A 25,937-nucleotide genomic window follows, 5' to 3' on the forward strand; every position below is an offset into this window, starting at 1 on the left:
CAGTCTTTCTGCTGTGGAAAAATCCCTCTAGATGGATAGTTGTGTTGAAGATCTTGCACAATAGCTAAGGCAATGGCCTACACTGTATTTTCTGTTCCTGTCATTCTTGGAGACCCAAAACTGTGAGCATGTAGTGAGACTTAGAAAACTGAAGGGGATGGCAGAAAGCCTAAGGGTACAGAGGTGCTTGTAGCAGTGAGCAAAGCACAATGGAGCAAACTCAGTAAAGCACTTTGTTAGGCTTGGTTTAAAGATTGAGCAGGCCTTAGCTGATAGCTAAATGCATTTTTACATGTTCTTCTGCATTGGGTAACCAAAGCATTTAGGACCTTACAGTTAAGGCACGTTTACTTGAAGGTGCCAGGCTGCTCCAATATTCTGATAGTCTGTATTTTTTTTACAATAATAATGAAGGTGTGGCTTGTTCAAGCATCAGATTTTTATTTCTCCTCATGTCCTTATGAGTTACATGAAAGTGAAGTCAACCAGTGTCTTTAGTGTCTACTCTATATACCTGAAATAGTCTCAAGTCACCTTTACATGCTTAATTTGGAAAACAGTTGAGCAGCGTGACTCTTGCCTTGAAGAATTAAGCAGTCTAGGCTGCTCACAGTTGTCTTGAGGCTCTTGCAGTATCTGCACAAATCAAGATCTCATCCCTTCTGCAAGTTAAGTAGGGGCCTGTTTGACTTGTAGAGCCAGTAAGGGAGGGATGTTTAGTGCATGGGTTGGAGCCAAGTTAGAAAAGTCTTCCCTCCTGAAAAGCAGCTGTAGGATAGATCCAGTACATCTAGATATTTGTTATTGTTATTTGGCAGATCTATGAAATCATGCCTAATTGTTTCTGGTTCAGAGCCTGGCAATAGTCTTGAAATGCAGTGTACTTTACTGTTAAGGGTTTTGAGGGTTATCTAAAGGGATGGGTTAAAGTCTTTTGGGCTAATGGCAGCAGGAAACCGCTCTGTGTGCAAAAAGATGGCAGAATTGGGCCACATCAGACATTTGAATGTGTTGGACAATACTTAGATTGCAAGTGACCAACGCTGGTATCAGGCAGTTATTGATTCATGGAGAGTATCTATCACTAGGACTTGTGGCATATTGATATTAATGAGCATCACGTACGGATAGGGCAGCGTGGGATTTAATTCCATAGATAGGAATTTGTTATACTTGCTACTATAATCATCCTCTGTCTTTAGTTTGCAGTTGTTCCTGTGTGACTGAGATGGGGTTTTGGTGAAAGCTGATGAGGGCTATAAGACTGAGTCAGCACTGTGCTTAGGCGTGTGCTGTAAGTCTGTAAGTAGTTTGACTGTTCCCAATGAACCTGCTGCTGTGCTTAGATGTGTTTTAAATCAGTTGTAAAATCTACATGAATGAGGAAAGTGTGACTACAAGCACACAGTGTTAAAAATCAAAGATTGAGGGGGTTGTATTCTTCAGGAACAAACTTTTGGCATTTAATGCATTTCAGTGACCTATTGAACTTAAATGTCACCTTCATTGGAAAAAATAATTGTCATCTATTAATTTTATGTGACTGTCTTGATAAATGATCTGGTAACATGGCAAGTTGAAGTTCACTTAGTCCTCTCCAACTCAGGCTTTGGCCTGAGAGCAGCATCTTGGGATTATCCCTACGTCAAACCTTGTCTGAACAGGGTACATATAAATAATTGTCTGTCAGCTTTTCCTGTTACACACATACACAGTTTGTGAAATTGGTTTACCATGTCCTGAAAATGTCTTTGATATTTTTAAAGCCTGTTACTATGGGAACAGACCCCATAACAGAAAAGCTTTTTGGTGCTAAGGAGGCCAAGAAATTCATTTAATAACGGGAATAAAGCCACAGAAAAATAGCTTGTATTCTTTTTCCAAAAGCAAACAAACCCCAGAAGAAAGCCTGATATCCTGAAGCAGCTTGGACCTAGATTATCAGATGGAAGGGGGACACTGCTCTCAGGCCTTCAGGGCCTGACCAGGGAGCTCACACTGTGGACACTTGCACTGGCCCTGGCTCTTACAGGCAAGAATAATCAGGGAATTCACAAGCGTTTTTCTCTGAAGTAGTTCATATGTCTTTTTTGCTTTTTTTTTCAATATGGAAAGGTTGAAATTATGCGATGGATTGGTTTATGGGCAAGAAAGCACAAGTTTTGCTTCTCAGAACTGGATGTCCCCTTTGTGCTTTGCTAATACAGAAACTGGCAGAACAGGCATTACTTTGACGTTGGGGCTTGCAGCTCTGTTTCCTCGTGTCTTATGACTGAGTGAATCAACACCTAATTAAACAGTCACATGAGGGACAGAGTAAAATGCTGTTCAGGCACTGATCCCTGTGAATCTTTGGAGAATAACTACTTACCTTTGTCTTCCTCCTTTTCAAAGGCACCCTGAACAGCTGCAACTCTGCGGTTATTTTGTTTTGTTTTGTTTTTTTTAGGTTTTTTTTTTTTTAGTTTTAGTTTTAGGATTTTTTTTTTTTAGTTTTTTTTTAGTTTTTATTTGTTTCTAATTTTTTCCCCCCCAGAGAAAAGAACAGCACATAGACCTCAGCTAAAGCAATGCAGCAGATAAATGATATCTAGGGTAGGGGGAAAATTTAACTGAGAATGTGAACATTGAGCAAGGAACTCAGGAGTGATCTGTGGGCTTTCTTGGTATGTTTAGTATTAGCTGTAATTTTATCACTTGTAGCTTGTTATGAAGGTCCATAACAATTGTTTTCCATCTCTGAGTGACAAATACTTGTGTAGAGATTTATTAGGCTCTCAATTATCACTTGGTCACAAGTGCAGCTACCTTAATCCATTACAGGACCATGGCCTACAGTCAAAGAATGCTCCAAGCCCCATGTTGCCTTGCCTGCGCTGATGACTTTCACCACCAAGGCCATATTTTTTCCTCTTATAAAACTCACAAAACAAATATTACAGGATGTTTTAATCAGCATAAGCAGATGTCTTCCTGCACCCTGACACAGCCAGGTTCCCAGGTCTCACACAGGGCTGTGCAGCAGGTGCCAGTGTCTGAAGCCAGAGGTTCTGTGGTTGTCATATGCTGGCACTGGAGGTACCAGTGCTTTGGGTGCTCTGTGGAGTGGCATTTCCAGGCTGGAGGTATCCTGGCTGCCTGCAGCCAGGTCAGGAGGTTTCAAGGTGAAAAAAGCAGGGTCTGGGCAGATGCCCTGGCAGGGATGCATTATCTCCTGGCATCCCAGGCACAGCATCACCCATCCTGGTGCAACTCACAGATTAAAAGGCATGACATAAAAAAATTGCAGCTGTTTACATTCTAGTCTTTTAGCCTTTTAAAATGTATTTTTTTAGATATGTCTGTCTGATTTAAAATAAAGCTTATGTTTGCTTATGTATAAAGCTATATGTTTGCTTGGTGCAAGAATCAGCTGACATGTCAGGCGTAGCTAGAGCACACTGGCAGTTTGGTTATACACCTTGCAGCTTTTTTCTTTTAATGTCTCCTGAAGTAATATATTGAAAATCTCAGTTTTCAGTGGTACAAAAAGAATAAAACTGCTATAGTCCTTACAGCTTCTGGGAAGTACTTGAAAATAAAAGCCTTAAAGATACTCTAAGCTGAAGATAAGTGCAGGGAATTCAATATTTGTCTATTAAAAAAATGAAAATGGTAGGAATATTCAACCAAAGTACGCTTATTCCATCAGGATCTTTCAAGGATTTATCATTAATATTAGGGTTGATAACAATGGGGTGGAGCCTTAATGAGTCCTCTAAGATTCTTCATTTTAATGGCGAGAGGTCTTGTAGTCAACCTTGACTCTCGTTTGTCTGTTACCTTCATTGTCTCACCTATTAATATTCACAGTTTCCACAATAAAAAGTATCAATTCACCATTAAGTTCCCTAAAAAAACTTTGCAGTTGATAAATCCGAGCTGGTGAACTTGAGTCTGTTTTGTCAAGTTAGTTTTGTATGTGGATTTTAGGATTGTTGAACCTATTGCGACATCTCCAGAACTACACAGCATAAAGGGGGGAACACAGACTGCCCCCCACAAACCCCCTCTGCTGCATTACATAATTCTGGATGATTTTAGGAGAGTCTTTATTTCCAACAACTATGCTATTTCCAGCTATGTTCATCAAAAGCAATTTGTATTGGAACTTTTTGCTCCCCAACTTTTCATTAAATGCACACAATACTGAGTTATTTACACTTTATTTTTAATAGCTACAGCAGAAGAGTCTGCTCTGCACACCCGAGTGTGCACAATAAAATAGCTGTTTGGCAGGGGGAAAATGCCCTGTTGTCTTGCAGTACCAGTTGGTATTATGGAGGTTTGTTTGGCGTCTTATAGTAGATTACGATTAGAAATGCGATGCAAAATGAGCACAAATGTTTCAGTAACCTAACCATGCATCAGATTTTTACTTTGATAGTTATTTTTATTTTCAGCATTTTTATCATAGAGTGAAAAATTACAACTGTGGATAGTCAATCTGCTGAGATCTCCACATTCTTAAAAGAGAGATAATTATTTCATGTCCTGCCCTCCAAGAATGCTCATAAGCAGATTTGTAGTTGCTGATGCTCCTTTACAATGCTGGTAGAGACAGTTTATTCCAGTCATGAGATCTTGTGCTGGTAGTGAGAATCCTGTGTATGGAGAGTTTATAAACTTTTTTTTTTTTTTACTCTCTTATCAAAAGCACTTTTTTTCAGCATTTAACAATCTGGTTTCCTTTGGAGAATAGAGGGCTCAGGTTTTGAAACTCTTGAGGGCTGTTTGCTGTGATTCTTTCTCATCATTTGGGCTCTTGCTGACCTTAGGCTGGGCTTATGTTTGTGTGTGCAGGTTTGTGTATGTGCTCCAGGTATATATGGAAGGTTCATGCTTTAACATCTCCGCTCTTCCTCTCCAGAAGTGAGGAATTTATTTCTTGGCAATGATATGAAAATGCACAGAAAGCACATTTTTTAGAAGTCTTGCTCAGTAGTAATCTAATAAGGCAAGTATTTTGTAGAGAAATGGTATCCAAGTATTTCTATTCAGATTTCAAATAAAATCCTAGTTGGTTTTCTCTCTTCTCATCTAGTGTGGCTTCCAGCTCCTACCTTCATGCATTACTAAGCAGTAAACATGTCTTGGCTCACTCACTGGCTCTTTGTTGTGTGTGTTCACAACATATGTGATGGAAGCCTTCTTTCAAAAGAAAGATGGAAAAAGCTTGTTAAGGCAGTGAAGACCAAAAATTAATAATTTCTTTAGCCTGTGGTTGGAGCAAACTCTCTTGTCTGATTGGTTTAAAATCAGATTATTTATTCCCAAAAGGTGCATATGAGCCTTTGCAGTAGTTTTAAGTGTTTTCAGAAATGCCTTTGGATAGAGTGAAGAAAGCGATGATTTTTGGTGCTGTTTGGTTTTGAGGTTGTTTTGGCGTGTGTGTGTTTAAGAACATGCCCCAGCCTCAGCTGGGCGGGGGGTGGGTCTGCAGAGGGTCCATTGAGCTCTGGGCTGCTGGATGTGGTTGAACTCCATCACCCACATCTTTCCCATCTGCAGCTGGGCGGGTGTGCATGCATACTGAAATATCTCCCTGGCAGGTGATGGGCTATGGCAGGAGATTTTGGTAACTTTATTTTTTTAAACTTCACTGTTTTTCTGAAGGGTAATATTACCAGCTTTGTTTTTCAAGCTCAAATTTTAGACACAAAAGAAAAGGAAAGCCTTCACCCTTTTAATGAGAAGCCTGGGTATACACCTAGAGAAGAGGATGGTGCATATCTCATGTTAAAGATGCTTCTGTGTTTTCTTGGATATGGGAGTGGTGACAGTGTGTATAAACAAACACTGAATATCTGAATTCCTTCCTCAAGCAATAAATATTCACTGATTTCGCTAAAGCACTGTTTACTCTCTGTACAATTCAAGTCTGTCTCTATTTGCAGAGAAGTTCCTTCACTATTTTTCCTGGTCAGTTGATGGATGAAGGCTGGGTCAGCTTTCAAAGCACTTCTTTTAATATGCATCAGGTTACCCTGAGGTAAAATGGAAACCTTAGATGTTACTCCTGTAAATAAGTGTTTACATAATACATGGCACTTCTCAGCATTGCTTGTCTTAGAAAAAAGGTCACTTTTGACATCAGTAACCTTTAGAGAGTGGTGTCTTTGCCACACAGGTAAAGGAAATAAATTACTGTGCACTGCACATTCCTTCACTAGATCAAGAAGGTAGGTAGGGGTGGTCAGATGTTATGGTTTTATCTCCTAAAGCTTGGCATTCTAAGCTTTAAAGGCAAGATTTGGGCTTAAGGCATGGGTCCTGTAACCAGCTTTTGCTCATGTGAGTAATTCCGTTTAGTTCCCTGACACTAGTCTTGTATGAAAAGCCAAGTCTGTAATGTATGTGTTTGTGGCATCAGGGCCTCAATTCTTCATTTTTAAATGAGAAACTTCCTGTAAAGCATGGTAACAAAAGAGAATGGTTTTATCTCTCTTTAGTTTTGCTACTTTTGTGTCAAAACACTTGTCCAGCACCGAACATAAAAATATTACCATCCAATAAAACAGCAACAAAACCACTGTAGCGGCAAGAGATTGAGGATTTCTCTCTGAACTTAACCCATTGAGATGTGTAGCAGAACAGGGAGCTTCGTGTTCTGCTTTGAAATCCATTCCAGAGGACAAGCAACATCTGGCCTCTTGGGATTGTATGGTCTCGGAACCAAAGCCCATGAACAGGCACACCAGTTCATCCACTCTGTGATACAGGGGAACCATTGATAGCACTGGGCTGTGGGATGCACTGGAACAGGAGATCCTGATGATAAATCTGGTTTTGCTGCTTGTGTATTTAAAATATTGGCAAAACTTGTAGGTTCTCAGACACTGGAAAAAAAAATAAAGTGGGAACTATGATGCTGTGGCTTTCTGCTTCGTGTATTATCGGAATGAGTTTTATCCAAAGATCATACAGATTTAGTAGCATAAGTGATTGGCCCAACCAATGCCTGTGACAAGACTGAGTGGCTTTTAATGTGCATTGTTTTTGAATGCCCAGTTCCTTCTTCACTTCCCTGTCCCTCTGTCTCATTCCTCTCCCACAGTTTAGCGATAAAAGTTTGTTGAATGGTTCTTTGCTATTTAATGTTGGTTAAAACACACTCTGCTGCTGTGATGTCTGGGTACCCTTCCTAGCATGACCCGGGTTACCGCCAGAGCACAATCAGGAAACCTTGTTTGCAGCCACCCGGGTTGGTCGGGTATTCTTTGAGGGCATTATTTTGCGTATTTAGTTTTTTCTGTAGCCATCCAATTGTCTTGCATATCCCCGCTTCTTCTCGTGTAATATTAATGAGCCCTCGCTGAGCACACTGCGCTCTTTGTTCGGCCAGGGGAGGGGATGCGGGAGTCGAGCCGCAGAGGCAGCAGCGGGCGGCGCGGCCGGGGCTGGCTCCTCGTTGCCCTGCCCCGGCGAGCCCCTGGCTGGCGGAGCGCTCGGAGGCGCGGTGTGAGGAGGCTGGAGCGCGGGTGCCGCGGGGCTGGCGGCCGCAGGTGGCGGCGGTGACCGCCGTGTCTGTCACATGATGGCTGCCAGCCGGAGCTGGGCCGCCCGCCCGCCCGGCCTCCGCCGGGAGCATCCCGCCGCTCCCGGGAGCGCGAGCGCTGGGGCTGCCGCAGGCGAGGAGGCCGCTGTGCTTGGCCCCCCTGCTCCTCAGCGAGTGGGCTGAACGCCCGGCGGCCGCGGCGGCCTGGGGACTCGGTCATGGCACGGAACCGGGAGTGCTGCGGTGGCGGACAGGAGGCGGATGGATGGCACTGACAGGTCCGGGCCGGCGCTGCCAGGGCAGCGCTTGGCTTCCCCGATCTTCTTACACTGATCTGCTCTGCAGCAAACCCTGGAAGAGACGAACGAGTGGAGAAGACGGGCGCTCTTTCCTCGAGCAGAAATTCCAGACTATGCCGAACTGTGGGGCAGGATTTGGGTTATGAAACTTCGGGACAGCACAAACGCAGCCTGGTGCAAACCCCGACGCTGCTGTCCTTAAGGTGGTTTCTGTGCTCCTGTTGCTAGGATTAAGGCTTTTGCATTGCAGCATGGAGAGTCTTTTGTTTGAGTTAAATTCAGACCTCTTGATACGTCACCTGACAGTCTTGTGGTTTTGGATGAATATGGCTCATAGCTATTATTAACCTGAGTTGGCAGTCAGGCACAACAGGAGTTTATAGGGATTTTGAAAAGTGGAACTGCTCAGGGGACAAAGATGCTTCCCAGGTATGGTCACTGCACGGTTCTTGAGATCATTTGAGTTATTTGAAAGCTTATTATTTTCCCTGTGATGAAAATACTTCTCCTCCAGAGGTGTGAATCTTCTAGAGCTTTATTTTTCTATGATTTTTAATATAATTTTATGCTAAAGGGTGCAATATTTTTTTGCCTGAATTGATTCTGTCTTGTAACTTTGCAAAGGGAAGTGCAGTCTGCTTGAATAATGTAATTTTGTTCAGTGCTACTGAATTTAACTGAAAGGGGCTGTGTCTCATTTGTGTGTGGTTTTAATTAAAAGGTATTTCAAGAGAGCTTGAGGCTTGTATGTGTATGTGCAAATATTTGCATGCATACATGTACCTAAATCAGCTAAAACCTGAACAAGTACTTTTTGAAATGACATAAGTGGAGACATCCCAAAAATATTTTACGAAATTATTAATAGTGATTGTAAATTCTGCAAGGTGTGTGAATTGCAAAGTTACTCAACATACTACGCAGCTTTAACAAAACCTTCCCACCAATTTATTTTCAGTATAACACTCCAGATTATTATTACTGTGTTGGTTAAGATGCACCTAACCTGTCAGTGTTGCCTTTTTGCTTGTGGAAAAACATCTGGCTCATGTATTAGACTTTAGAGTATAAATTAGATATCTTAGTAAGAGTCAAGTGACTCTCCTTAGAAGGGAGAAAAAAAATGAAAACAAACTAAAGTCAGCTTCATACACAGATAAAGAATTGGACAGAGCTAAGGAGCTTTGCAGCCAGTTGAGGTCCAACTTTCTTATACCTGTGCAATACCTGGCTGACACACTTTGTTCCTGGTGTGCGGTATGTACTTAGTATAAGCAGCACAAGTTTCCTGGAGCTCAAGAAGTGCATCTATTCCAGGTGAGGATTGCTAAGCTGGTAAATAATGAGACTGGCTTAGAGATGGAGCAGGCAGCTGACCTCCACAGTGCTGCAGTGCCTGTGGACGTCACCCTCTTTCAAGACATGAAGAACAGGGGGCTTGGATTTTTTTTTTTTTTTTTTTTTTTTTTGTATTTTAAAGAAACTTAATTTCCGTGAGATTAACCTGAAACATGTCAAGACTGCAAGCAGTCAAGGGTGGTTGTTGCTGAGATGATCCACCATCTGTCTATTCTTCCATGCTACTCAGAACCCAGGTCCTGTGACTTCTGTGAAACCCCAGCTGAGGTCACCGTGGCAGAGGGCAGAGTCACTCAGGGTGCTGGGTGAGCTCCTTGGCAATCTACCCTCCTTGTCTTGGCCAAGGCACAGACGCTGGTTTTCTGTGCAGAATCAGCAAGTGCTCACCACCACAGTCACATAGCCCTGACATGACCTCAGCTCTTGTAAAGACAAATATATTGCAAAATTTTTTCAAAGTGTAGACCCCGTAGTTTCTCTACTTTAGGGAACTCTCTTCCTCCTTGCAGCTTTATGGTTGTGTTATGTCACCAGCGCTTAAACCAAATCTCTCTCTTAAAATGCCAGCTTTGCAGATCAGACTGGATCATCCTTCTCTTGTGAATCCTGAGAAAGTTCTCTTGTGTTTCGGGAGCTACTGTTAAAGAAATAAATAACCTGCCCATGCCTCTAAGAGATTATGGCCTTCCCAGGCTGCAAGCGTTATTAACACACATTACAGTTCTGTTTTCATTGCTTACAAAATAGATCTTTCAGAATCATCTGTGCAGCTGTTTTTTTGCAATAATGGTCAAATAATAAGTGAATTACTGAAATGCAGTAAGAAGGTATTAAAATATATACAAGACCCTCTCCTCATTAATCCTATATACTCAACTTTTGTTGTATCTTCTCAAAGCCAAAAGAAAAAATAATCTGTTAGTAAATCATAGAAATCTGCAGAGGCGTTTGGGCAGGAGAAGGGAATTCCTGGTTGGAAAAGGCATCTCAGGGCTGAGAGGAGTATGATAGGATGGTTGGATTAGGCAAGAACCATTTTCCTTCTGGACTTGATTATCATTCCCTGCAGCAAAGCAACTGCAGGATCCTATATACTGGGCTGTATAGGTACAGGTGAGTGTGCTTTGATGTGGATGTACATCTCCATGGAATGTGGAGGTAATCTGAAATCCCAGTGCACTCAGTGGAACAGTCTTGTATTTAGTGTTAGCTCTTCGTGACAGATGCAGCCTCTGTCAAAGTCTTGTGTAGAAGTTGGCTGGGTCTAAGCACCTGTGCCACACGGATGATTCCTGGAGAGTCATCTGCAGGTGCTGGAGATAAGCTCTGGAATCTCTGTGCCTTTGTTCTGATACTTATCTAGCGGGAGTGAAGGAAGATGTTTCCTTCCGATGGAGCCTAGGAGGTGAGCATGGGGCAAGGTGGGCCCATCTGCTCTGCCGGGCTGTTCCTGTCACCCTTTAAAAAGGTGCTAACATGAAAACCATGCAGAACAGATAAGCTGGCATAAACTATAAATATCATTTGCGTAAATGCATTTTAAAATAGTTCCAAGTGATTCATCACCAGGCAATTTTTATAACTGTGGGTAACATGATGTAGGAAAACAATAGTTTGACATATAGTTTCGACTTACTTTTTACATATTTAGTCCTATTCTGGTTTTGAGCAACCTTACTTTTTGGAAAACTCTTTTCCAGTTCGTACCTTCTTAATATATTGTTCATTTTGCTTCAGTTACTTTACTTTAAGTTTTCTAAAGTATCTGGTTTTATTAAAGAGTAACCAAATATTATCTAAACTGTGTTAATATAAATAGTTTTAAAAGTAAAGTCTCAGCCAGGAGAGAAGATAATACTAAGCTAAACCTTTAATGTAATGAAGAAGTGTTCATGTTCTAGGTGAGAATGAGGAGGAAGGAACGTACTGGGATTCAATTACAGGGGAAAATGCTGTATTTTAGTTGTTGGAGTGGTGATGAAGGATTTCTGTGTCTTTTGTGTCATCTATTAAAACTTGCACAGAGTGAAATAATACCAATTTACAGTCATTCAGTTCTTGCTGAGAAATGTTGATGGTGGTAATAAACTCCAGAAACACAAGAAAATTCATCCTTAGAGAGCAGTTGGAATTCTGGGTTGCAATGAATCTCTATAGTAGAGGTGTCAGGAAGCATGGAATGGAATTTTAAGTGTAAGCTGTGGGTGATATTCCTAGTGATTAAAGGTAGAAAAGGCAGAAAAACGAAAAGGATGAAAAAATGGAAGAGCTGAACAACAGTAGGGCTTAAGTGTGAATATGCCACATATTAAATATACTATATTAAAATACCTTTTTTCAGATCTTGATCTCATTGTTGCTGGTTTCTAATAATTCCATAATTAATCATATGGAATTTTTCCTTTCTGTCCTAAATAATTTCTTTTCTTTTGCACTCAGTACTTGCATGAGTGTCTGTGCAGTGGCATTGGATCAGATGCCCTCCACAAGACCCTTCCAACCTAAACCAGTCTGTCATGGTATGAGATCTGGGTTTTATTTCTGAAACATCCCATACAGCATTTACACATCGACAGGCTTCTACTCCATATAGGTATTTTTGAACATCTCATTCTAGAGGAATGCCTACTTGTGTAGTGGAGATTTCCACAGGAGCAGTGTCCTCCTCAGGAGGAGTTAGTTTATTACCAGTTTTCCTCTTCCTCCATATGTGAACTCACAGCACTGTGTGGCAAAGTCACAAAGACTTCTACTGGTGAAAGGTGTTTGCAGTTTTCTTGGTGGTGTTTTTTATGGTTTTTTTTTGTCCTGAGTTAATTTTGGGGTTTTTCTTTAGATCTAATCAGTTTCAAGGAAAGATCAAAGAGTGGCAGATAGGTCATGCAGGAAAAAGTCCTCATTAGGAAACTGTCATTTCCAGTGCAGTGTGGGAAATGGAGACTCACCTTTTATTAATGTTGCTAGAACATTTGATTCTATGTCTCCTGGTTTTCCTGTAGGAATCTCAAGAAAACATCAGTTAAATGTCAAAGTTAGTTTCTGTTTATAAACAGAACTAATTATATTCAGAAGATCTAGGTCAGTTTTCATCTGCCTGAAGAGGAGCGCTGGAGTGCTGCCCTGTTATAATTGTTTTGAGAATGCCTCTTGCATGCAGGAATTTTATGTTTCTGGGGATAATCTTTTCAGATACCAAGCTTAACGGTATTTTAAATCTGCTAACAACAAAAGCAAAGCTCTGTGTCCTGCTTCCCCCTCACTGGTGGGGGTGAGTTAGTTGGAGGTGCCAGGCTGCCTTCTGTTTACTGTCTGTGTGAATGAACTTTCCTCCAGCTCTCTGAAAGGCTCTTCTAGTTTGGGAAGTGGCCCGCTATTGCCAGGGAATGTTTTTGCAAGGGTGAAATGTGCTTAAGGATGCTATTATGTAACAGAGATAGCGCTTCTTTGGAATTACCACAAATTATGGTGGATAATAACTACTAAATACTTGTCTAGAGAAAGTTAAAATGTTGTGTGAAGCTGAGAAGTAAACAAGCTCTTGTTACCTTCATCAAATATATTTCTGAGTACAGCGTTTTTTATTTTTAGCTTTCTCTCCTTTTAGTGTGTAATCTGCTCTTGGAGTTTTTTATTAGTAGACTTAGTTCTAAGATCGGTAACAGCTATTGCTTTCTTTGCCAGTCATTTCAAAGTCAAATATCGAAAGTACTAGGTAATGAAAGACGTGCTTTTGTGTGAGTGTGAAGGAAATTCAAACACGTTGCAAGGGTGGAGCAAGCAATACCACCCTTTTGGCAAGCAATTAATTGTTACTGTCACACAGTTTCTTTATAGGAACCACCACATCTGGAAAAAATATTCATTTCTGGATTTCCACTGATTTCACTAGGCTATTCCTCCAGGAAGCTAGTTTATCCAGTGGTCTTCCTCACTTCTAGCCAAAGTCATGCTCTTAGCAGGTACCATCCCCAGCCCTAATGCCTTTTGTGCTTCTCGGCTGGTAATACCCCAGGTGTGTGTCAGACTAGGGATTTTGTTTTCTTACATTTTCTGAAATGCAAGATGAGGTTAATTAGGAGAGCCTCCAGTAAGTGTAAGCTTGGCTCTGAGTTTGTCACTGTGCTTGGGTTTTGGTACAGAATTTGCTCAGTTTGGTGTCTGCACTTTGTGTGGGCATTTTGTGCTGGAGATAACACTTGGCTTTTGGTGCCCAAATCTAGACATGAAGTTATTTCAGCTCAAGTTGCACAAGGTTTTCTTTCTTGTAATAAGTTGATTTGCACATTACTTGCACACTATCTTCTCTGCAGCTTCCGTTTTTCTCTTTTGTTGCTAAATGGTGGGGATGGGCAGATTAGGAAATAGACTCCATCTCAGGACAGTGTGTAACTGTATGTCTTGGTGCTTACTTTCGCCTCCTTGGGACTACACTAGTTGTAAAACTTGTGTACCTGTCCTGAGCAGCCTTAAGAACTTCTGATAGGTGATGATGACTTTGGTGATGAGATGGGTTTTCTGCTGTTAGAGGACTTGTTGGTCACATAAAGCGTGGGTGCAGAGCAGGAAACCCTTTGGGTTAGAGGAGAGGAAACTTTACTGTTGTCTTGGAGTCTAATATGCCAGGTTTAACCCATGTTATGCGTGTCCTTGCTGAAATACATGTACAGCCTCTTGCAAATTGGGAATCTCTGTCCTTCATTAGTGGCTTGTTCCACTGCCTTCTTTCTGGCTTCTTGGGGTTCATGCTAACACTACTTGCCTAAAAGCCAAGAATAAGGAAGACGGAATTTCACTTGATCTCGCAAATGGCTTGTAAACTAGCTGAAAGATGATTCCTGGTGGTTTCTTGGTACAAGATACAGCACTGTTCCCTATCTTCCAAGAATTGAGATGGTGTCAGTGAAAATGGATTCCCAAGCCAATGGATGACCATGCTTGCTGGGCTTTATAGTGATGGCTGGCTTTTTAAAATAGAAATTTAAGATGGTGACTACAAAACACCTGTAAAGGGAAGATTATGGACTGATTTCCAAGTCTGATCCCTGCAAGTTCTCCCATTGAGACCTCCTCTGGAGTGTGGCACTAGGGAAGGTTCTGAGGCTTCAGGAAAGCTCCTTCTTGTTGAAGCCAGTTTGTGAATAGGTGTGTTAGGACTGCTTTGTATGGTTTGCTGACCATGCCCTTGAGTCACAGTGGCTTATGTGGAGAGAACCAGGTGGTTCTTCCAAACCAGTCTGTGATTACTCATCTTGGAGGTTTTTTGTGTCTTTAATCGCAAAAGCTAAGTTCTATGGCATTGATTTTAGATAGCTGGAACTTGAAGAAAACATATAACAAGACAGAGCACAAGTTCTATTGATGCTGCACACATCATTTTGTGCAGTTGTGGAGGATTGGTGCGGTTTGCAACAGTGTAATTTGGCACATGTGGGGGAAAGAAAAGAAAATAAAGGGTGTAGTTTTGGCTACAGGATCAAAGGGTTTGATGAAAGTGCATTGAATTTGCTTGACTCTGTTTTAATCAATCTGTATATACAGATAATGTAGAAAGAGCAGTGTAATAAAGAGTTGTGGTAATTGATCCTTTTGCTCTTTTCTTTTTTAATTAAAGCTGGCCTTTGCCAGAGTTTGACCCAAGCCAGATCCGACTGATCGTGTATCAGGACTGTGAAAGAAGAGGACGGAATGTCTTATTTGATTCCAGTGCTAAAAGAAAAATAGAGGATGTTTCAGTGTCGGTGAGTATTTTGCTAATTTGCACGTTTGTAGTTGAATTTTTTCAAATGGCCAAATTGATAAATTGCATTTGTTCTGTTTTATTCACATTGACATTTAAACGTTGGTTATATGCAGGGCTATATTTAAATGCCTGTTAAGTTGCAAATTATTCAGGCTTCGGTGGTTTTACCAGCTTTAAATACTATGGTGATCTCTTTATTCTGGGATTTATCTACTTTCTGCTCTTTCAGTGAGAAGGATTCCTTCCTGGGGCTGCAGCAGGCAGTGCTGGGGATTGAAACAGGGCATGAACAGAGATTTGGTTATCTGGTTTTGTGCCACAGTGGGGTCTGGATTCTTAATCAGAAGTCCCCCCAGCCCCATGTTCTGTTGTGTCCTGTTTGCTTAACTTTTGCCAATTGTTGTTTATATGCTTTGCTGACAGTTTTTTCAACAAAGTTACTTGAAAACTCTGTTTTCCTTTTGGAATGATTTACATGCTAGTCTATTAATTGAAGCTGTAATGGATGTGGTCAGATGAGGATACTTCCTTCTAAGGGCTCTGGCCAGAATATTAATTTCTGGCCACAGTTCTACTGAAAGTTGTGGTGTGAGGCTGGACAACTTATTTTGCTTTGAACTTCCTTTTCACCATTTCTAAAAACATTAATGAACCATTTTGAGCTCTGCAAGCAGAAAGCATGGTGTGAATTGAAATTATTTATTCCAGCTGCTTAGGACTTACAGAGGACTATAGGACTTAAAGAGATCCTTCTGTAAGCAGAAATACACAAAATAACACATTACCCTCAAGCCCTGGCTTTCCTGTTGAGTACTGGAGTTCCGCAAGAAGATTTTTCATCCAGTTTTCCAAACTCTTCCAGCCTGTTACCAGCCTGATGCTCTTAACCCTGGCCTCAAGTGCTGTGTCCAATATCCAAAACTCTGGCATCTGTCTTACCAGGCACAAACTTCCAGGCTTCTCTGTTGCTTACTGCAGTGCTTTTATAGCACAAATCAAGATCCCAGTTTCCTAGTTATATAGAGAATTTGTGAAATAAAGCAAGTTTCATAAATGTTAAAAAATGCATCTTTCTTTTTAAAATAAACTTGCTAGAATGATTCTGTTAGTTCCTGTTCTTCCTGATGTTCTTTCCAGGGAAACAGGTTTTTAAAGACAGGAGATCTTTAGAAGTGGTTTATTGGTATGAATAGCTGGCTGTGCTTATCACTATTACTTCATTAATAAAAATAACTGACAACATAAATCCTCTTGCCAGATTTAAATTAATTTCTTGAAAGTCTAAAACTTCTTTAAGATAAATGTGTACATGCACACTGAACTTGCAAACTTCACTGTTGTGGGTTACTTCAGAAAGCTTGTTGACTGTGGCATCTCAACAGCAGCAGGGTAAATGGCTGATAATGGAGCTGATATTGTTCTATATTAATCTTTCCTTTTTCTTTGCTAAAGGAGAAGGAAACAGCTGTAGTCACCCATCTCCACATGAGACTAGTGGAGGAAAACTGTTGCCAGGGCGTTTGAAATACCCAGAATTTGTTTCTAGAAACTCGATACATTTATTTTTCATAGTATTAGGATTCTTTGAAAGAGGTTATATTGAAACATTTGCTTGCCATGTACTGCTTTTTGCAGCATTCAGATGATGTCATGTCAGGCAAAACTTTTCTCATAAAACAAAAGTTTGCGGGTAAAAACATGCAGGAGAGTCTTCAGCTTGGCTTGATGTGAGCTCAGTATGGGCCTGCACGGTTAGCAGGATGTACTGGCCATTTTCAAGGATTGCATTGTTCATTTCTCTCACTCTTTATCATGATTTTCATTAGCAAAGACACACCCTGCCAGATCTTGGCTCTATGCACATTCCAAAGCACTCTTGCCCTTTTGCAGCTATCCATGTGTGGGCTGGGCACTCTCCCTTTTGAAAGGGTATCTGTTCAGCACCCCACAAAAAGCAAGGCTTTTTGCATCTCTTCTCCCTCACCCCCCCCATTTCATAACATGACTTACACCTCTGGATCTACAAATAACACAGGGACATCTGCAAGAGTGCCTGACAGTGGCCAGACTGCTGTGGTTCAAGTCAAATCAGCCTAACATGGAGAATCAGGAGGGTTTCACTTTGCCTTTATGGTGCTGTGCTCTTCAGTTCCCATTTTCTGTTGTTTATGTGACGCAAAGGCAATTACAAATTAAGAGTTGTCTGCCTGCAGCAAGGTGAGATGTATTTTGGTCTGTTTTATCCATATAATCTCTACATATATCAAAAGTTGTATGTGGTGGGCTGAGGTTGAACATGGCTCAGGCATTTGAATTTTTGTAAGGGAAGGTCTGGTCATAAAATTTATGGAGCATCAGGGGAAATTTTTGCAGACACAGATGTTTCAAGAAATAAAATTGACTTTTCGATCAGTGAAAACTGCTGAGTTTGTGCTCACACCAAACTAGGTTTTTATTAGTAAAGTATTACTAGGCTCATCTTACCTGTGAGGGAAATGTGGCTATAACACACATAAGGACCTTGTGTTTTCATTGGATATTAAATCAGCCTCTTCATGTCTTCAGTAAAGGTAAATATTAAGTCAGTAAGAATTTGGGGAGGGTTTTGCACAGTGGATACAGAAGGCAGTCAAGAGTTTGCAGCGTGGCCATTACAATATTTTAATTGCTCAGGAGAGGTCATGATTCCCCCAGTCTTGCTAGAGTTAAACTTGGCGAGGGAAGCTGAGCAGCAGTCTAGTGATGGAGGGCTGGCAGCTATTCCAAACACCAGGAATGTTGGCCCAGTGCTGTGCCAGGTGGAGATCTGCCTCAGGCAGCTGTGGGCACTGTGCATGTGGGAAGCAGAGAGATCCCCTTTGCGAGTCCTATACCTTTTTTGGTGCTAAGCAGGAGAGGTCCTTGTCCTTCCCCAGCCTTCCAGGGTATAGGCTATTGATCAGCTGGGCTCTGGAAGCAGAGAGGAAAGGCTGCTGTCTCCCAAGCATCAGAAAATTGTGAGTTCTACCAGGGTATCCTAGAAAGAGTGGCTGCCTTTTCTAGGCTGTGGCACTACGTAATGAGCAAATGCATCAGAACAGGCAGGACAGTGTGGTATGAGGAAGAGGCATTGCTGATGCTTTTACTGAACAGCCTCTGTCCCCACTAAGCATCCATATCACATGAATTTTTTAGTATCAAAGAACTTCTGTGGGCAAGCTTGTAGGTTTGAGCCACTGTCTCCTCTAGAGAGTTATTTTTTCTTCCATGGGCAGTAAATTTCTAATTTCTAAAGAGACTTACTTGATGTTCAGGTGATAGTGTTACAACCAGTGACTGGTTTCTTGCTGTTAGACTCTTTCCTGTGCTTGTCTGCTCCTTTTGCTCTGACACCTCCTCTCCTGCTCTCTGTTCCTGGGTGCCACCAGTCCTGCTCTCCTCCCTGTGCTGTGGACTATACTGAGTTCCTGAGCCAGGAGTTGTGTGTGAACACAGGTGTGTTTTTCAAAATACTGTGGTACCAGGCCTCCTTTGAATTTCAAATAAGCACAACAAGCAGCTCCTTCTCTTCCTTAAGGTGCAGCAGCCAGGTGGCCCAGCCAGTGTTGGGCAGTCAGCCTCAGCTCTGCCTTTCCCTGTGCTTGGCTTCCCAACCTTGACACTGCATCCACACTCAGCTCATGCTAAGGCTGGCTTGTGTTTACTGTGTAGTGAAGGAATTATGTCCCCATAATTGCCAGTGTGCAAAGGTTAGCTCAAGTTCGCCTCCAAGGGCTGGTAATTGATTGGGATAAGGATGCTACAGGAATGGTGCCATGAGGGAGTGAAGTAAAGCAGAAGCTGAAAAGAGGAACCTTGGATCATGGCTTCTCTTGGAACAGGTGAAGTGAGTTTGGAGACAGGGATTAACTGTCTCATTTTAATGCTCATTTTCCTTTTTGTGTTGTCCAGTGGGGATTTATGACAAGACAGTGATTAACATTTGGGATCTGGCTGGAGAGAGGTGCTGATGAGAGATGTAAGAGCTAAAAGATTTCCTAAGTTTAAAGATCAGCCTAGAGGAAGATATGAAGTACAGGGAGGAAGGAGGAGTCTCAAGGGACCATGAGGAAGAGATGGGAGGAAAAATAGAAAGAACCCAAACTGCACTGTGCTGAGCAGAGATATAGAGTTTAGGCATGTGGTAGGTAAGGGGGAAAGACAAGGAATCAGAGAAGAGCAGTTATTTGTTGCCAAGACCCAGAGGCAGAAGAAGATTTTCAGAAATAGCATTTGGTTTGGTTTTCTGAAGAAATGAAAGAGAGACCTGGGACACAGAATTTGAGATGTAGAGGTGAAATAGTGAACTTGAGCTTGGACAATGGAAAGTTCACTTCTTCCACTAGCTGTCTTTATCTTAGAATAATTTCACTAAAAGGTCATATGATACTTGATATCCTTCAGCAGCAATTTCTTTTACTCTGAATGTCATATTTATCCCAAAGCAGAGAAATGGCATGCTGTTTGAAACAAGCCAGGATTAGCCACATATTCCAATATACTTCAGCACGGGATAAATGTTGAACAACAAATTGCTTTGAGGGATTAGTAATTGGATAGTGAGCCTTTTGCTTTTAGGTGAGTTGTATGAAATGGAGACTCTGGACACTGTCTGGCTCTCAGGACAGATTTCCAGTGAGCAAAGCAGAACAGATGGATAAAACTGTAAGCACAGAGATCAAGTCCCACCTTCTTAGCTCTGCTTATTTTCTCTAAACAGACATGGAAAAATACTAGTGGAGTAGAGGAACACAGGGTTGTCTTGACTTCTTTCACTGACCTCTGAGTAATAGAGGAACTCAACAACTCTAGAAATAAAGGGAGATTGCAGCACTTGGCAGCTGCATTTTAAGAAAGGTATCTAGATTTTTACATCAGCACTCAAATGGGAGGGATGAATGCCTATTCAGGTTACTTCCATGTCTTATGTGGATACATAAATTTTGTTGCATATACAGACCAACTCATATTAATACAGCAAAAGAGTTAATTTATCTGTTTTGAATTTTCTTTTTTCTGGAAAGCCTGTATTGAAAATTAGGAACAGAGCTCTTAAAGAGTAGCAACTTTGTTTAGAAATAAAGATTTCTCTATCACTGCCACCACACTGGTATTTGAGCACCTGCTGTTGCAGAGAGGTAAAAAAGAGAAAAGCATACGATGACATTTCTCTTCCCTTCTGTCACTCACTCACAGCCCTAACACACCTACACAGAGTCTGATTTAGTTCAACACACCAGGCTTCTTTCAACTTTCTTGTTATTCCCAAAGCAAAGTCTGCCCAGCAGACATTCCTCTTCCTATTCACAGCACTGGACATGTTTCTCCCACTTGAGGAGGAGAATAGAGACTTTGTGTCAAAGACTTAAAAGTCTTTGCTGACAGATGTGAAGAAAAAGAGACTCCTGAAGGGGAGCTGAGTTTGTACCCTATGAGACATCTTACTCAAAGATTTCTTCAGAGCTATCTGATAGGTCTCCAAGACTTTCAGCAAATGATGATCTCTAATGTCAGAACTGGGACTGCCAGAAGTCTTTTGAGCTGGGTGGTATCTGCAGTGAGCTGGCAAGGAGAAAATAAAGTGTGACCCCAGCAGGGAGAGCAGTGTGGCAGCCAGGAGCAGAGCTGCCCACGGCATCCTTCCAGCAGATGTTCTGCTCTCCAGCAAAAACACGCATTTCAGAGCACTCCAGCACCACCCTGCCCAGGGATTGGATTTGATGCAACTGTGTCTAATTGGGAAGAAAATTCACAGCTTTGAAATGTTTCCTTGTACAGTTCTTAAATAATTAGGTTACTTTTTTATTTTTGGAAACCTGACTTGAATATCTTTGGACTATTACGTGGGAATGCAAGTAATCCCACTCCTTTGATGCATAATATCTTGAGATTTGTAGCATCTAAAATTTCATTGACATTTGGAGTCAGAAATTGCAGAGGAGAGGGTCACTGCAAGTACTTGATATCATTGTCCAACAAGTTCATCTTAAACATGTGCTAAGTTTGTGAAAAAGCAAACACCAAAATTCATCAGTGATCTGCATTTTAGGAGGGATTTACTGTTCACAAGGTTCTGAAAAGTGGGAGCTGAAAGATTCTGGCCTCATTTAAAGACTCCTTGCATGAGTTTTGGTTCATTAAACTACGCTGTAAAGACCAAACAGTCATTTTCCTGGTTTACTGTTTAAATTAGGCAACTATTACTCCAAGTTACCCGACAGCCCAGTGGATCTAGGAAAAACTGCTGTGCAGAAAAATGCAGTGATAATGAGAAAAAACTATGTAAAAGTAATTAATTTGCAAACTCAGCCTATTCTTTTTAATGCAGAATTTTATTTTCTCTTGTAAAGTAAATAAACTCATTTTTACAGTCTCAAGGAAGCTTAGTTATAATTGTAACATTTTAGAAGGAACTTTCAACATCTGATGGAAAATGCAAGCTGAAATGTGGTTTGCCTGCAAAAGCTGCTGTAACCCTGTGGATTGTATGTGGTTTTATCACATGATGCTTGCCTAGCCTAGGACATTGTTTTTTGTGTCAGAGATAAAATGCAATTCTAGCTCACGAGCCCCTACTGAAGTCATATGATGATCATTCACATGTTCCAGCCATTGTGCACTGTGCTCAAGCCACAAATCCTCAGTAGCCATTAGCAAATCTACATATTGCAGGATTTCAACGAGCTCTCCACTGTGTCGAAAGGAGAGGACACTGCTGTGTGTCAGGAAAGCACAGAGCTGGGGGAAAATGAATACTTCCCTCCCCTCTACCACGGAATTACTAATTTCTCTGCACATTTTTCCTTGAGGCTTTCTGTGGCAACCTCTCTCTGAGGGAGCAGCAGTGAAGGCTGCCACGTGGGGCTTTATAATCCTGGCCATTTTCTGCTTCTTTGCTAAACCTCATCCACAGTTAGGGCCAAATTAAGGTCACCTGTCCTTAAAAAAGTAACTTGGACAGCCTAGGACAGAGGCATGGGACCCTCATCCCTCCACAGCAGTAAGGCCAGTCATCTTTTTCAACAGCTGTTGCTGATTATTGAGCAGTCATGCTCATTACTAATGTGTGCCTTGGCTATTTCACCCTTTTCTTTATGTCTTTTCCTTAAAGATTGAGCCATGTTCATGTTTTTGGATGAAGGGGAAGCTTGTGGCTGGGAGCTGTGAGTCCAGAGATAAAACTGTGACATATAACAGCACTTCTGTGTTCCCATCTGTCCCCTAAATCTTCCTTCCAGCAGGGTTTACTTCCAGCTTGCTCCTACTGGTTTGGTGATTGTGTAGGAAATGGTAATTAAGGAAGTCTTGGGGCAGAGTTAGTGTAGAATTTTGAGCAGTGTAGACTATTTCTGTCTCCTAATGCTGCCCACCTGCAGATGTAAAATAATGCCAACCTTATGTGGGTGTGCTGAAGTGTAATGAGTATGTGAAAAATACGTTGAAATCTTTAGGTGAAGAGGGTTGGCAGTGCTAATGCTGGTGTAAACTGCATTAACTTGGTGGGTGCTAATTCTGCTCAGGATGCTGGGATTCTCAAGGGGAATCACAAATGTTTTAAAATAGTGAATGAAACATAGTGAAGCATCTTCCATGCCAGTGATCGACAATTCTCTGTGTAGAGCAGACACAGATCCTGCCCATCCTGTATGTACATCAGTTCCAGCTCCATCTGGGCCCTCTAAACTCTCTTCTCAGCTGTGCTTTCTGTCTGAATCTCTATCAGAATTTACCTTTTGGTTTGAGTCTCCATAATTTTGTGAATCTTTTCTGGCTTCTCTGTAACACTGTGTTTTTAGCTTTGTCCATTTTCAGCTTCACAATCCCCTCATAAAGAAAACCTAAGGAATGTGTCACCTCTGTGCCAATCTTGAGAAAGGCACCTAGGGAAAGATCTGTGTGAAACAGGATCTTTTCTCTCCACTTGCCCTTGTAACATGAATCTCCTGAATTCTGTGTTATTCTTGCTTGATAATTAATGGTGAGCTGCTCCTTCCTCTGTGCTGCTTACACTCCTGTGTCGTCTCTACTCCAGTGGGCACAGGGAGTAAGGTGGACATTGCCATCCTTCCTTTAAATGCTTTGATACATCCTCCCTCCTAATCCTTGGTCTAAAAAAGTCTACTTAGGAAGATGGAGTTGGAGTGACCTGCCTGCTCCTAGCTAATTGGAAGTAAAAGAGCTCAGCTTTCCTTTGGCTTTTCTTTCAGCTTTTCCTCTTGCTAGGCTGCAAGAGATACAAATGTATGTTCTATTACCTGTTTCCTGGGGCAAGAGCCTTTCAGCTGTTAAATATCTTACTTAAACAGGTAAGTACAATGATGCTAACAGTGATTTCAGGTCATGGGTCTTAGTGTGTCACATGTGGTGTCTTTTTTTCAGAAACTCTGCAGCGATGCTCAAGTGAGAGTTTTTGGGAAATGTTGCCAACTAAAGCCTGGAGGAGACAGCTCTTCTTCCTTGGATAGTTCAATCAATTCATCCTCCTCGTTCTCTGATCCAAAAGAACAATGCCCAAAATACCAGGTGAGTTGCTTTTTTTCTTTATAATACATGTCAAATGCTAACAGCAGGTGAGGTACAACTGTTTTAAAATACTTGAAATGGGAGGCTGGCAGTGGAGTGCAGTTTTCAGTCCAAGACCCTGATTATGACTCAGGAATGTTTAACACTGTAGCTTTGGGTGTTATCAAGTATAAAACCAACCAGCTGGTTCTCTCGGGATGTGTCTTGAATGGCAGCGATTTCTCCAGGGCATTTATTCCATTTGTTGACCCAGGTGATAACACTCATTTGGTGTGATCAGAATAGGCACAAATGTCTTGGTGTAGATGAAGCAGTTTATTTTATTGTCAAATGCCAGGGAAATAAAAGAGATACACGTTGTCTGTAGGGATAGTCTGTGTAACAGCTTTATAAAGGATTCAGTGTGTTTGAGTTCCATTTTATGTAAGGGATTTTGGCCATGAGAGTGGCTAGAGTCATCTGACACAGATATATTTTTGTCATCTCTCCTTTCACAGATCACAAGTGTTTTATATTAAGCCACTCCAAAATAGAACTAAGCCCTTTTCACTCTTTGTAATGAAGTAATTGTGTGTTTGAGGGAAGCTGCTATCTCCACAACCAGCTCTGGAGTACAATACTACTGATGTCTTAATCTCCCATAGATAGAAATGAAGAACCTTCCAGTGCTGACTTTCCTACTGTCATGTTAACTCCTGCTATATTTGGCAACTTGTGTATTCTTGTTTTTTCTTTCTCACCACACTCTTTTCCACAGCTTGGGTAAGGTGGCTGAAGATCTGTTTTTCATTCCTCTCTTCCTGGCAGGGCATTTAACTGTTGTTATGAAAGGAAGAGACGTTTCTGTCAGCAGCTCCCTTCCAGCACAAAACAACCTCCTTTGTGCACTATGTGCCCAAGAAAAACCATGCTCTGCTCTAGCCAGAAACTGTCTTTGCTCCAGAGCAGGCTCTATGCAAACAATGCTCAACATTACAAAAGAAAATGAGTTTTAGTGTTTGGCATGAGCATGTGTTTTAAAACTGTGGAAAGTTTTCCCTTTGAAGTCCTCATTTCCTCAAGTGTATCACTCACTCAAAATCTTACTGAGTTGAACTGAAATCACAGTGGTTGTGTGACTGTGCCACACACTTTCAGCTGAAGTTGGTCTTCCACAGCATGTTTATTGTCAGCTATCTACTGCATTCATCAGACTCCTTCCAGGCTTGCCCAGCAAGTGAGCAGAGAGATAAAAAGACAAGAATTCTTTAATGTGCAATAAAATTTAGTATCAGATATGCAGAAGGGCCAGAGTAAGTTTGTCCAGACTTCACTCAGCATGGCATTTCCTATGTTCTGACTGCTGTGTCTGTACCCTCAGAGGTTACTTATTGGATTGCAGTATTTATTAGTTCTCTTTTTTGTTTTTTATGGGACTACAACATGGAGGTTCAAATACTATGGGATTTTTAAAATGCTGTTTAATGTTTTCTTGTTTAAATATACTTAGATTATATATGAGCAACTTTGATTGCAAGGTGAAATACAGAGGTTTTTTCCCAGGCTTCATATTTTTAATTATGTCCCATATTTAACATTTATTTCTTTATTGCATTTTTAATTTACAGATATACTTAGTTATTGGCAGGACAATATGTACAGTGAGGATAGTATTAAAAGCTGTAAATATGTTCAGAAATGTAATTTCCAGGTCATGAAAATGTTACCACTTCTAATATGCTAATGTGCAATCACAAACACTTGTGGTTATTTTATGATCAGTTTTTATGGGAGCTCTAAACTGTGACCTGAGGAGTTGGTTTGTGTCTAGGCTGTCAGTGTCACAGGTTGTGCCCTTTTTGCCAGATGCTCCTTGGCTACTTTTTTAATATTTAAAGTTTTTTAATATTTAACCCCTTTCCCCATTTGTTTGCACTCTGCTTTGGTTTTGAGTGTCCTCTATTTTGGAGCATTACAGGCTCAAAAAGTTGAGCTGTAACCGTGTTTCCGTAAATGCATTAAATATGTGTCTTTGGTTATGCATGGTAAAATTATTAAGTGTAGATGAAATGCCAGACTGAACAGGCCATGAGCTCACGCTCTTTGCCTTCAGCAAGGCTTGTCTGTCTTTTAGAGGAAAGGGAAACCCCTATAATTAAATTTGAAAGCAACTGATTTTCACTTTAATTTGGTTGTCTGACAGAGAAAATCAATACTTATAGGTAAAATATTTTTACTGAGTTTTGGAATTATATTTTCACAGCAGCAGAAAGTTGAAATCAAATCCACCATCAAGGGCTTGACATTTAATCAGAATTGTGTCCTTTGTTTGGAAATCTGCAACAGATTTAAAAACAACAATCATAGCATGAGGCTGTAGTAATTTGCAGTGTTATTAAGTCAAGATTTTGTGATGCTAGCAAACCTGTTACTTCCTGGAGTCATTAACTTCAGTGCTGAGATTTCCTTGGAGCTGCTGGGT

General features: G+C 41.2%; 1 protein-coding gene across 3 annotated transcripts in view; it reads left to right on the forward strand.

Annotated features, from left to right (window-relative positions):
- FNIP1 (folliculin interacting protein 1) overlaps positions 1-25,937 on the forward strand; it is a 64,704-nt gene that overhangs the window by 12,424 nt on the left and 26,343 nt on the right. For 2 of the 3 annotated variants that reach the window (XM_033073104.1, XM_033073106.1), the window contains exons 2-3: positions 14,807-14,933; positions 23,333-23,476. In XM_033073104.1, coding sequence (XP_032928995.1) covers positions 14,807-14,933; positions 23,333-23,476 — 271 coding nt within the window. Of the gene's footprint in view, positions 1-7,948; positions 8,266-14,806; positions 14,934-23,332; positions 23,477-25,937 lie in introns of those variants that run through there. The other variant, XM_033073105.2, reaches the window with a different exon arrangement.

The sequence above is a fragment of the Catharus ustulatus genome, chromosome 15, assembly GCF_009819885.2.
Source record: "Catharus ustulatus isolate bCatUst1 chromosome 15, bCatUst1.pri.v2, whole genome shotgun sequence".
NCBI classification, from domain to species: domain Eukaryota; kingdom Metazoa; phylum Chordata; class Aves; order Passeriformes; family Turdidae; genus Catharus; species Catharus ustulatus.